This window comes from Halichoeres trimaculatus, unplaced genomic scaffold (assembly GCF_033239565.1).
Source record: "Halichoeres trimaculatus isolate MK-OKI-2021-1 unplaced genomic scaffold, fHalTri1.1 fHalTri1_scaffold_18, whole genome shotgun sequence".
NCBI lineage: Eukaryota > Metazoa > Chordata > Actinopteri > Labriformes > Labridae > Halichoeres > Halichoeres trimaculatus.
This window is the reverse complement of record NW_027437196.1, coordinates 25,058,519-25,072,340: the sequence shown is the minus strand read 5'-3', so window position 1 is coordinate 25,072,340 and position 13,822 is coordinate 25,058,519. Positions and strand designations below refer to the sequence as shown.

The window sequence follows — 13,822 nt, the reverse complement described above, 5'->3', positions numbered from 1 at the left end:
AGTAAACAAAATATCACTGTCAAACGGGGATTGCTAACACTCTGTTTATTAACAATGTTTTACTCTTAATTGTTAATAAATTGTTTTGCGGTTTGTATTTGGACTATTTTAATGTTTAGGGAGCTTAGCTAGCTATATCCTTAAAATGACAGATTGCGGTCAGGCCCTAATCGGACTGGCTAGCAGGCAAGCAGGTTAGCAGTAACAGGCTATCATTAGCTTTCAGCTGTAATAAAACTAGTCTGTACCTTCTTCAAAACACCCCAATTCGACGAACACTTTCAAACACTGTTTCCTTAATCTGTCGATAGTCACGTTAGGAAACATTCGCGACGCTTTAAGTGCCAATAAAAGCAAATTCGTGTACTTTTCGGGTTATTTTCCGCACTGTCTGGGGCCTACTGTGCTCTGAAGCCTGAACTAGAGTGTCCATTTTAATCTTATTTGATGCTAACAGGCTAACGGTGAGCTAACAAGTACCTGATAGGGCTGAGAATCTCTTCGGTCGCACCTGCGAATATAAAGAAATCAGTTGTTATTACCAAGCTTCAAATATCAATGCCAATAAAGAGTCACGAGTGCTGCAACAGCTGAACGTGCAAGTTTCCAGACACTTATTTTGGTTTCAATAAAAATGGCGGATTGTCAAAGCGTAGCTACGAGGAAAAGGAAAAACAGAATAAGTAAAACATGTTTACCCATCGCCGAGTCTCGGTTGTTTCCTTGCATACATTACCATCAATGCCGTGTTAGTGTGTTTAGAGTGGGATGTGAAAGACTGATAACGCTACTTATTTTCTTGTTGATTCAGCGACCTGAAATTGTCAATTATTTCAACCTAGCTGGTGGGTATTGCAATGCTATCGGCAGCACTGGTCGAAAGAGCGCCCTCACTCAGTCCATCTCCCACTCAGACACACACACACTCAAACACAGCCGAGGTCTACTCAGAAAAACGGAGCAGCGGAGCTGCAAGCTGGGTTGCCAGGTATGACTCATTCACCAGTATGGGAAGGTCTGCAGCAGGGGTGCATCCAGTGGGGCGGTCCGTGGTGGAAGGTGCGCCCTTAAAATATTACAAAAGCCTGGTGTCATGACATAATCCTGAACTAGGATGACATATTTACCCAATAAAAGGTCGATCATTGGTTTAGAAATAACAAACACACAAAAACACCCTTTATCTCGACTAGAATACGACAGTATGTCTGTGCATTGGAGGGTAGAGTGTGTGGAATATTTTAATCAGGAATATTTTAATCGTAACTGTCCTTGCTTACATTTTTCCCCACAACTGTTCACACTATCTTCTGCTATTAATTAATTGCGATTATCATCCACTATTTGATACGTTCCAGTTTATTCTTGTTTTCTACACTTAATATTTTTAATGTTTGAGTGTCCCAGCTGAGTAATCAAAGTCCTCTACATTCTTTCGTATTGTCAGTTTAAACCATAGACTGTAAACACACACACACACACACACACACACACACACACACACACACACACACACACACATATATATATATATATATATATATATATATATATATATATATATATATATATATATATATATATATATATATATAGAGAGAGAGAGAGAGAGAGAGAGAGAGAGAGAGAGAGAGAGAGAGAGAGAGAGAGAGAGAGAGATTTGTGTGTGTGTGTGTGAGAGACATTCAAATTCTTTTTGTTCAATTTTTGGTGATAAGTGCCTAAGTTGTGGAAAAAAAATAAAAATAAAAATAACACTCCTGCATATCTTCTAATAACCTGTTAGTGATTGGTGATGTTTGCAATGCTTAGAGTGTAGTACACTCACATTTCCATACATTTTAGCTGGTTTTGAAACTGGAAACAATCCAAAACCATCAAAAGCACAATTTTTCGTAGGGATGGCTTTTTTTTTTTTTTTTTTTTTTTTTTTTGAAGACTTTCAATTTCTTCATAAAGAGGTTAGACTAGTTCTGTTACAGAGATGCCATTTCATGATCGATAAATGTGGATATTTTACCAACCTGGCAACCCAGGCTGCAACCCTCCCCCATTACCTCCTCCCCCTACTGATGGCAACATCCGGGACACACATTGCCTGCTGAGATAAAGCAACCTCGAAAACTTATGAACCCTTCATACTTATGCTGTGGCGTTAATAAACCATTATTTATTATTCTCTCATATATGTACTTTTTTTTTTAGCTCAAGTAAATCGTAACGCCTTTTGGCTTACGAAATCGAGTAAACGCCATAACAAGAAGACATAAGCTAGTGACTTATTCTCCTCTGACATCTAGTGGTTATTCTGCAACGTCGCAAAGAAGGTTGTGCTCAAATCCTTTAAAAGCTCCCATAATGTGTAGGGGAAGTTCGGGCATTAAAGTTATAGTATTTTAAAATCCCTTTTAATTTTAGAACACTTTTGTTTTTACTCTAAGAGCAAATATGTGAAAGTTACAGTAGAGCTTTAGAACCTCATTAATGTAAAAAGAGCTGTGCAAGCATTTATGTGCTTAGAGAAAAATAGTGGTGATAACTAACATATTACATAGAATTATGATTACATCCAAGAAAACACATTTGAGTGTCACCTGGATGTGTTTGATTTGAATTACTTCTTCATAAGTCTACTGCAGGCCTTTGAAATTGAATAGTGCGTGCGAACAGAACAGTCCCTCTACATTTTGTGGCTTTGACAGGGTTGTATTGATGGTTTGTGGTGAATGTCTGTCAGAGGACGTCTGCTGGGCTCCATTGTTCCCAGACAATATCCTGCATCATATCCCAGGCTGAGGACAAAAGAAGCTGCAGCTCAGCGTTGAAGCACACAACACATTTAAATGTGGGGACGAGAGGACACACAAGGGGGGGCTTCTATTGTTATAACAAATCTGGAACTTGCTGAAACACAGGCACACACAGGCATACATTTTGTTGGTTGATTATTACTGATAGTTTTGATGTTGTTATCTTTTTGATTTAGATCATTTATAGAGGTGTCCTTTATGTCCAATTTGTTACCAGTACTGCACACAGATGACTCTCCTGGATCTCTTGCCTGATGATAGCAGTTCCTCAACATGCTCTCTTTCTTTTCTTTTCTTTTTTAAGAGAGTCAAGTCAACATCTTTCAAATGAATCAACTAACACCCTTTCAACCCTTTCAAATATCTTTCAACTGATATGTTACTTGACTACTTGTTGCTTTTTTTTTTTTTGCATTATTTTGACCTGTAGGGGGAGTTATCGAACCACTTTTATATCTAATAGTTAAGCACCATTTTTTCATGTTTTGCAAAAATAAACAGAAAATGCTCCAAAAAGAATTAAACAAAACAAACAAACAAAAACTGTAAATGTCAAAAGTTAATTTTGCCCACAAAAAATACAAGAACAGAGTGATTGTTATCTTTTCATGCCATGGTGAGATCAACAGTAAATGAATTCAAAACACCCAATATATTTTTGTGCATGGGTCCATGTGGTTACTTTGACATGAAATGGGTATTAGCAATTGGTGATGTTACATCTAAGTAAATAAATGTTAAAGTGAAAAAAAAAACTTGAACATAGATTGAAAATACTCTTGTGCTTTGGTATATAAAGCTTTCTTCATTGAAATTAAGGGTGCTGTGAAACAGAAGACGATATTTAGCAAAACTTATCTGAATTTTAAACTTATCAGCCACTCATTTTAAATTAATCATTTCAGAAGAGAATTTATTTCAATTTCTTTCAGCTATTTACATTTACGTTTTTAAGCAATCAAAAACACACCAATGCTTTTATTATTTGAAAGCAAAAGAAAGAAAGCTTTCTCGAAAGTAAATTTACGACGGAGGCGCTAGCATATGATTGATAGGTTTTTTCAGCCAATCACGGTGAAGTATATATACTATAGACACGCCCTCAGGAAATAATGACCAATGAACGAACGGATTAGGCGGACTGGAGGAAAAGCTTTGTTGTCTGCTGATCCCAGTACAGTTTCGTGTTCTTGTACACGTTTTCATGTCATGACTGCGTGAACGAGAAAACTGTTTCTGGATCAGCGTCTTGACAGGACACTTTATCCGTCGTGGAGAGTGACACAGCCGAGCCGAGGCGTAACATTTTGAAAGGCTGTGTTTAGTAGATAGCCACAGTGAGCGGGGATGAGTTTGGAAAGCAGATTTGAAGCTGGAAATCACGGGTTTTTAAAGTGATCAGTAAAAACGACTGATACGTTTTGTTTTGAGAGGAGCCGTGGGAGTACATCAAGAGGAACGAGAGACCATTCAACTCCGACCTCCGATGCCAAGTGAGTAACGTTGAATCCAGCTTTAAACTTCACAATTGTCAAGCTCTCAGTGTGTATTATAGGAATTAAAGGGTTGCAAGCCCTACGTTAGTTTTGTTTGACATGCAGAGGATATAGCTGCAAATAACTTACTCAGGACCGAGCAATATTGAGGTAGTTTGAGGTTCATGAAGCAGCTTTTATTCGAACTTAAATTAAAGATTAAATGAAATAATCTCATTTAAACAGCATAAAAGCATCCTAGTTTAGTGAATCTCAGTCAGGTGCAAAATATAACATAGTTTCTACCTGGAATGCAGGGGCGTTTCTAAAGGGGTGGCCAGGCCCTTCTGAAATCCCATTGGCCACCTCAAGTGCCACCTGAAATGCCTTAGCTATGATTGGCTGTTTGTGTGTCTGTGTTGGGGTGGGACTTGAGTTGAAATAAACCTTCTGGACTGTGCTGCAACAGGCTGAAAGTAGCGTTTCCTAGCATTTTTAAGTTGCCCTGCACATTTGCTTGAATTGCACTTTACAATGACGGAAAATGCTTTGTAAATCAATAGCAGCTCACACTGGTGCCAGGGAAAGTCTGTCCATCAGAAATGGCAGGACTTCTGCATTCTGTCTGTCCATAAGTCATTAACTTGCAAGACTGCTGCACCAGAAGTTTGACTGTTACTATTTTTAGGACTCATGGACAACAGTTTGCATACATTTTTTTTAGAACCTGAAAGTTTAACTTTGGACATATGTTGGAGAAATTCCATCCTCTATAACTGTCATCCAGTTAGGGCAGTTAATAAAAGTTCATCCTTGAGTAGAACCTCATGAAATGACTGAGTCTAACACACAGAGCAAAAAGAAGAAATAGTCTATATCTGTCTAAATCATGATGGCAGAGTTTCCTCGTGACACAACCCTAAACTTCCACCAGACACACTCACACCGTGACACTCCCACTCTCCAGGAAGTACAGTGTGCCTCAATAGAGCATCATGCATGGGCACAGAGAATACAGAGCCCTTGTGCTTTGCAGAGTCAAGTGTGGTGACACGGAGCTTGTCACTGGCTGACAGCGCCAAGCCTCTGAGTTTGCAGCTCTTTGGAGACTCAGCACTTGATCAGACTCAGTATGACCCCATACCAACAGGTTCTTCCTCATTATCAGTATTTTCCTAGAGTGCACCATGATGTTAAGACCCCTGTAAACTTTTTCAACATGACAGTGTGTGATGACAAGAAGCCTCTTGAAAACCATATCACCATCTGTTTCGTGATGTGGTCAAAATTCAGACAGTCCAAAATGTCAGCGGTAATGTCGTATTAGTGGAAATGTCAAAATATCACATTCCATTGAGTCATTTTCTCCCCTCAACAGTCAGCGTATTTCTTGAATGAGAACATGGCCATCATTCTTCCTGATCTTGCTGATTTAACCCCAACAAAACAGTGGATTCACATATTTAACTTTGGTGGAAGAAAAACTGTGTTCTTTGTTAGACTGCTTTTATAAACCAAGTTTTAGATGTGTTTCTAATAATATTGACTCAGTCGTTCATCATTCTGACACTTTCCTTTGCCAGGTTTGAAGCCTGGATCGTTCCCAAGGTGTGAATTAAGTTGTTTCCTCACCTGCAGCTGTGGCAGGTCTAGGTGTTTTCATCCGTCCCCTCTGAAATATACAACACCATAAGACTGCAGACATGTCGTCACTTGTATCTGAAAGTTAAAATGTGCAACAAGTAATTCAACTTTAATGTCTAATTGCCTATCCAAAACTACTACCATTGATAACTGTGTAGTGTTCTTTTGACTTGGGGGACCATTTTGAGTACCAGTACTGGCGGAACCTGATACCAAATGTCCACTTGGATGCTTTGAGGGGGGGCTGGAATACAATAGATCATTTGGACCACTAGGGCAACAAGAAGCACCACCGTCTGCTGTTAAGGGTTGAAACAGATGCAAAATTTCTGACAACAGAAGTTCCTTTGGTGTCCACTTGTGGCAGGCTTCAAAAGTTACATACCCACCCATTCAAAATAACATCTGTACAGAAAATATACATGTTTACAACCTGGTTACAGGAATGATATTAGTCTGTACCGCCTGTTTCTTTGTTGGTGGCACTGTAAGAGGGGATTTTTTTTTAAATGGGTCATCGGTTTTGAAGATCTTTAGATCACAAGTTCTTTATATTTAGGGACATGGCTTGGCTTTGCTTCTTTGCCTTGTGCCAGGATGACCAAAAGTTAGGTTGAGTCAGAATTTCCTGTATATCCACACAGCCTCTGCTTTAGAAACAAATGGGTGTCTCCATTGAGACTACGTTATCTACGAGCTTCACCACAATAGTATTTCTTTTACAAAGCTTATACATTTTCAGTTTTGTAGACAATTCAGCTTTCATCTGAGAGTGCGCAAAGTAGAGGTGTGACACAAAAAATATTCATACAGCAATGTATCGCAATACTTTGACCTGCAATAAAATATATAATATTTTTCAACTCGTAATGTCAATATTTTTGTCAAAATAAAAATTCATATTTTAGGTGAGTTATAAAGTAAAAAACGTCTTCTGCACCTCCACCGTGGTAGATGGCGCTGAAGAGCTACTCCACTGTATGTTGCCCAGAAACTATATAATTGTGTAATATTAGTATTTTATGAGTAACATTGGTTACACCAAGTTACATTTATCAGTTTCACCAACTGACCTTGTCTTTTACCCCATCTTTCTTTTTGAAATATTAGTTTAATGTCACAGTAGTTAAAGTGACAAACTTGACACACTTTATGTTTTTAAGTTAACATGTATGAAACACTGCATCTGACTTTCATTATTTCAAACATGATAAAACAGAAAATCTGTTTTCAATCATAAAGTTGACTAAGTAGAATATTGCAATATATCACAATATTGTAGCCCTGCGATTGACTGTCGACCAGTACAGGGTGTACCCCGCCTCTCGCCCAGTTACAGCTGGGATAGGCTCCAGCCACCTGCAATCCCTTCACAGGACGAGCGGCTCAGAAAATGAATGAATGAATGAATGAATCACATTATTGTTATATAAAGGTATTGTGACTCAAGTATTGTGATGTGTATCGTCAGGCTCTTGCCAATACTTGCTCTTAGTTCAGAGGAAATCTTTTTAATAATTGTAAGTTCTCCGTCCTGAGCTTAACTAATATGGTAAAGTAGATTGTGGTGGATAGTTGGACAAAATAAATCCCAAGCTTCTGTCATGCTTCAATGATTTATAAAATTGTACCCGCTCTACAAAATTCAACCTTTGATTATCGTCCTGTAAAGCTAAGTAACCACAATTTCTACCGCTGAAATAATTTTGATATGTTTCTTCAAAGCAATGATTTAGTTCTCTGATAAAACTTTGAGGTACTTGACACTTATAAATCAATCTCAGTTTGATGGACAAATACCTTTGCTTCCTCTCTTCTTATAGCTGACTACATGTAGGAGCTATTTTCTTTCTTCCCCTCATCATGCCTCATCAGTCATCAACACTGTGTCTGTTCTTCCTCTTAGTGACTGTTTTGGTGGTCTCACTTAGAGAAAAAAACACAGACAGTAGGAGGATGACCTTCTTCCCTGGTATTTGAATGCCACAGAGGGAAATCTCTGGAGGGAAAACATTTCTCTGTGTACGCTCCGAAACCTCGACCTGTGCCAGCTTCTCCTCTCTCTCTGGGAGTAGCCCACTTCTTCTTTTAAATCTTGCCCTAAAAAAGATGGGAGGCCTGTGTTCTAGCTGGGCCAGGAGGGTCTCTGTGGGGACTTTATGTGGTTTATTCCATTTTATTACTCTGGCTTGTTCTGTTTATGAGAGCTCATGGACTCTTGGATAAGGTCAATGAAGGCATCATTGAAGAGAGGAGTGTTTATAAGAAGAGCCAAAGTTTGCCACCTTGAACTGGTCTGGAGTGACCTGGACTATGTGAGGGCTGATTTCTTGGAACCAGATGCTTGTTTCTTAATTTTGTGCACACAGTTCACACCTTCAGAGGCAGCGGAGGTCAGGTTGGGGCTCCAGCGTAGGAGCCTGTGCCCTGTGTTGGTTGTCTGGACAGGTGTCTCCGAGCTGCTGCCCTGCATTGCTCACATTCCCAGGGTTTTGTTCCTGGTGAAGGGGGTCACACAGAGTAGAAGGAGGGAGGTGTGGGAACTAAGAATGCTATGTGTGCAGGGCTCAACTCCCAGAATTCACCCGAGCAACCTGCTGATGGAAACAAACGCTTCCTGTCAGTGCAGCGGCTGGCCTCGTGTTGATGAGAAACCTGTCAGCGGCCTGCTGCCCTGCTCAGAGGACAAAACGTGGAGTTGGCTTCTACAAGTGCCTGTCAGCAGCATGGGTATTTTCCCGGGGCTTAAGGGTGTGTAGGATACAGTGGTTTAAGACGCTTAATCCAAGCATTAGTTTGGATCACTATCATCAGCTCACTCACAGGAAATTGCCTTGAGTAGAATTGTTGTCCTTTAAAACAGCAGCCTTTATTTCACACGGTGTCTCCTTACAAAAATCACTTCCACCGGTGTCTCACCTTAAACCTCACACAGGAACTCAGAGGATTTTAATTATTTGGAGTGAAGGGACAAGCAGTATGCTTTGAATCTCATTGTAAAGTCCCCAGATACAAAAAAGTGATGTCTGATGGATAGTTAGATCGACAATAGTCTTAGCCCGTCTTAGTTTTCATCTTGACAACATAACACATCAATAAAGAGCTTTCTGCTACGATAGGATCCTTTCCTTCAACCACAAATTGCTGTTTGCATCATCTCTTCAAAACCACAAGACGCTATTGTCAAAAACAGTCATTTTACCCCCTAAAAGAAAGGAATTTGTGGTCTCCCATTTCCTCAGTGCTTTGGTCGGCTTGTTTTTCTGGTCACAAGTTGAATCAGAGAGAAATTTCTCCAACACCACAAACAAGATTACAAATAAACTTACATGAAGACACAGCAAACGAGCCATTCCTAGAATGCAGTTTGCCACTGACAGGCTCAGATTGCTACTCAAATTTTCTAGCAGAATGTCATAAAGGATTTTTGTTTAGATGATATAACCCTTTTTTGTTGAAAAGTTCCTAAATTTTGTGCACAAGTGCTAGACCTAGAAATTTAATGCATCCTATCAATTTATTGACTTTTTCTATGGTATTGTTGTAACTAAGAATAAGATAAACACACAATACTAACCAACTTGCACTAAGGTAGAGCAGCAACACCTTTGCTCGATTGGGGAAAAATGACTGTTCTTCTCCAAGGAGTCTTTTGGCTTTGATGCAGCAATAAAACAGCTGTTTATGGTTTTAAAAAAAGACTTTACCTTTGTAAAAAGAACGTGCCTTATTCAGCTACATATGGGACTGACCTGATGCAAGTTACAGCTCAAGAAGCCATTCACACAATGATTTTTAGCATGAAACTTAAAAGTATTGTTGTGTTTTGGCGTCTCATTCACACAGAAACAGCATTTTAGTCGACCTTAAACAGAAACTGTCAAAAATGGCTTCCAGACTTGATTTTTCTGAAACGCCACAGACACCATTGGCGACCATGTAAGCAGCAAGCTCGAGTTTTCAGTGGAAATGCTGATATCAGGCCCAGCGTTGTGATGATCGTCATGGGGCCGTTCACACGACAACAGTTTTAGGGTGAAACGCATAAGCTTTGTTGCGTTTCAGCCTCGCGTTTACGCCGAAACTGTGTTTTAGCAAACGCAAAACGCAAACTTTTGAAAACTGCCTCCAGAGTAGAATTTTTCTGAAATGCCGCCGACATTGCTCAGTAAACAGTAGAAATGCTGATGTTACACTCCGCCTCACGCGAGCAGATACAACAGTGCAACAGTACTGTTGTTACAATTGTTGTAGTCTACCATGTTGTGCTTGTGCTGCTCAATCTGCTGAATCTGCTGACTGTCTCCATACAAAATGTGCATCTGTTGCTCCACTTTTGCACTTAGTATTTACCAAAGCACCAGATGATCGGCTCAACTGTAGCTCAGTGGAGATCTCCCAAAAGCGGCTTCTGGACAAGACAGTTATAGCGCCAACTATCGGCCTGGCATGCTTATTACAGCATTTTCAGTCCCTCTGAGTTTCCGTGTAAACGCAGATTTTTTACACTGTGTTTACACTGAGTTTTAGCGTTTTCAGATGAAACTTTTGTAAACAGGGCCTCAGTCTGCTGACTGTCTTTCAACCAAATGTGTATCTGTTGCTCCACTTCTGCAATTAGCATTCCACAACACGCTGGATGATCCGTCCAACTTTACTTTAGTGGGGATCCACCAAAAGCTTCTTCTGGACAAGGCAGTTATGGCACCAAAGATAGGCCTGGCATGCTTACTGTAACATTTTCAGTCCTTCAGTATTTCTGTGAAAATGCAGATTTTAGAGTGCATTTTGCACTTTGGGGTGAAACATTGTCGTGTAAACAGAGCCTGAATGAACACAGTTCCTTTCACACTAAAAACCTAACTGATCAAGCCAGAAACAGAGCAGCAACTCCAGTGATATGCAACGCAAAACTAGACTTAAGTTGGCTGAGTGAGCTGACTTTGCAGAGAAAGGTGCAAAAGTCATTTGGTTTGAAAATATGAGCTTTTTCTTTATTAATGAAGGACTTTTTTTAATCTTATCCTGTCAAATGTGGATGAATCAAAAGTAGGTTAAAAGGACCTGAATTAGTCTTTCCTGCCTGTGTTACAGCAGTGTTAGGATGTGTTGAGTAGTTCCACAGCCTCCTGACATATCAACTTGAACCTCGTTTACGACCAGCCAATGCTAAACTCGGCATCATATGAAATCTGAATACGAGCATGTTATTACTGAAAGCTAATCCATTAATAAAACCCACAACCAGATGAATCAAACAAGATTGTATTTCTTTGAGTGGATCTCACATGTCATGTTTTCCTGAGTGTTGATGTCTTTGTTGGGAAAGTGACAGGTGTGAAATGGGACAAGATGTTCAAAGTTAAACTCCATGTGACAGTTTCTCCTCCTCAGCTCTTTTTTGCTAAATGAAGATCTTGTTGCTGATGTTTTGTTGAGCTGAGCAGCACAAAAACAGAAGATTCAACATCTGTCTGTGGATGTAACCACCCACACACCCACTGACACATCTGTCTGTTCACCCACATCTCTTCCATTCATCCAACCTGTTTCATTCATTCCTCTAATAACACAGCCTCCTCCCCCATCTCATTCATCTATTTAACCATCTATTCTGCAATCCATCCATAATCTTCATCTTTCCCCACAGTATCACTAATCTCTGTGGTGATTCTGCTATGGACTTGTGAGCGTCCTGCTGCTCTGCTGATCCCAGACTGAGAGATTAAATCGATGTACTTGGCAGGGTCTCTGGCAGGGTCACGCTTGATGAGCATCACCAGGAGGGACGCTGTGTTGTTTTGCTCCTGCTGCCCTGCAGACGTGTAGGGTTTCTCTCCCAAGTCCCAAAGCCTCTACTGTGCTGTGGTGGAATGAGACCACCGGGCACATGGCAGCTATCAGACGCCTGTGTTGGCTTGGCTGTGTACTGGCTGTTGCTGTGCTCACTGCGCTCACTGTGCCGGCATGCTGCTGTCCTGACTCACTGTGGGGTGCTGTTTTGTTGGAGAAAGAAGAGGGAAGAGGTGAATAGGGGTGGCATTATTAAAATCTTTGGGTGTGGGAAACTAAGTCAGGCCTTGAACCCTCTGGGAGTTTAAGCTTCAGTGTAACTGGATGTAGACTCCAGTGGTTTCTTCATTCCTGGTGTAACCAGAATCAGAAATGTTTTATTCATCTTGAAACGGGGATGAAAGGGGACTTTTTCTTTTGGGTTGAGGCCCAGTGTATTCATGTTAGGGTCATTAGGTTCAAAAAAGACTATGTGCACAACTAAAGAAAAGTTTTGGCCAACAAATTGAAATATTTTGCTTACTTATGATATTAAAATAATAGATATTTAAAGGTGTCCTGCCCAAAACTTTGACTGTCTTCCCAAAGAGGGACTCGATGCAGTTTGTCTTGCTGGTTGTTGCCTCACAACAAGAAGGTTCCTGGTAGAAATCCTGGATAGGTGTCTTTCTGTGTGTTCTTCTGTGCAAGTGTGGGTTCTCTCCTGGTACTCTGACTTCCTCCCAAACTCCAAAAACATGCCCATCTGGGTCAGGTTTGGGCAAGCTTCAGACTCGCAATGGAGAACCCTACTGGAGTGAGACAACCTCCCATCCTTGAAAAAATGTCTGCTCTGCTCATTTGCTCTGATGACCCTTTCCGGTGAACTCCACTTCGCGCCCAGTGACAGGGTTGAGAGGCTACAGATAAGATAAAGATAATGGATGGATGAATAGAACGTTTTTGTAGCCAGGGCCCAGTATGAACGTCCAGTCATTACACAAATGGGTCCTTTAGTCTTAACATACTGTCATGAAACGGCCCATTTGGCGAAAGTGTTAGCTGCATACAGGGCTGCCATAAATTGGCCAACTAAGTAGTTGCACCATGAAAGTGTGGCAGGAGCAGATATGTACAGGAAACTTTCTGGAAAACCCCTATCTAACAAATCTAAACTGAACATATACATACTTCCAATAACCAGCAATAAACATGCAAACTGTTGTTTCTGTTGAAACTAAATTTGCTGTAGATCACAACATGATCATACTTGTCGAAATTATTAATCTGATCTCTAAATATCTGTTCTCTTCATATATTGTCTAAAATGGTAATGCATAAGAACAATGTCCGTCATCATTGAACAATCTAAGAGGTGCTTTCATCCTGCTGTTAGCGCCTGATAGGATGGGTACCTTTCACATTTGAAACGATACGGTACCTATACCCGGTACCCGGCAATCGGTGTTGGTACTCAACGGTACCAATTTTCGGTACTTCTGTATGTTTATCTGTAAAAAAATATCCATTTGTTTAATAATAAAATGTACCCTAACCTTTTTTTTTTTCAATTTCACATATTTATTCTTCAATATATAACCTTGCAATGCTGTGTTCATGTCCAGCATGAAAAATCACCTAATCTTCCACTCCCTCACAGTCGAAAGGATGAATAAAGGTACCTAAATATGGTACCTTTTGAATTTATGTGAATCGGTACTTGATACTATTGACAGAATTTGGTCGGTACCTATAAAAGTACCTAATTCGGTACCCATCCCTAGCGCCTGATATGGTTGGATATACCTCTATTAGATTAAATGCTCTTTCGGGGCATTACCCAGACACTCGCATACTTTTTTTCACCATTACAGCAAACGGTCTGTTTATTTCTCGAATGGTTGGATGCCCATACAGACCCAGGTTTGTAAAACACTATTAAACCATCACAGCAAGTTTAAGTCTGCCAAGGCAGAGAAGTGTGGCCATACTGACCAACTGAACTGGAATTTAGGGATGATGCATGTGACGAACTCTTGGCTTGTGATGACTTTGGCGCCCCCTGTGGCCCACTTCTGTACATTTGTAAGCTGCGTTTTCTCACAAAGAACCACTCATTGT

General features: G+C 40.3%; 2 protein-coding genes across 5 annotated transcripts in view; one reads left to right on the top strand and one right to left on the bottom strand.

Annotated features, from left to right (window-relative positions):
- waca (WW domain containing adaptor with coiled-coil a) overlaps positions 1-978 on the bottom strand; it is a 39,396-nt gene extending 38,418 nt beyond the window's left edge. The window contains exons 1-2 of the mRNA XM_074693726.1: positions 699-978; positions 481-511 (exon numbers count right to left, since the gene is read on the bottom strand). Of these exons, the coding sequence (XP_074549827.1) occupies positions 481-511; positions 699-739 (72 nt within the window). The 5' untranslated portion in view covers positions 740-978. The remainder of the gene's footprint in view (positions 1-480; positions 512-698) is intronic.
- Positions 979-4,026: 3,048 nt separating this feature from the next.
- Positions 4,027-13,822, top strand: part of mpp7a (MAGUK p55 scaffold protein 7a) — a 228,423-nt gene continuing 218,627 nt past the window's right edge. For 2 of the 4 annotated variants that reach the window (XR_012599844.1, XM_074693560.1), the window contains exon 1: positions 4,027-4,303. The gene's annotated coding sequence lies outside the window, so the exon portion shown is untranslated. The remainder of the gene's footprint in view (positions 4,304-13,822) is intronic. The other 2 variants (XM_074693561.1, XM_074693562.1) reach the window with 2 other exon arrangements.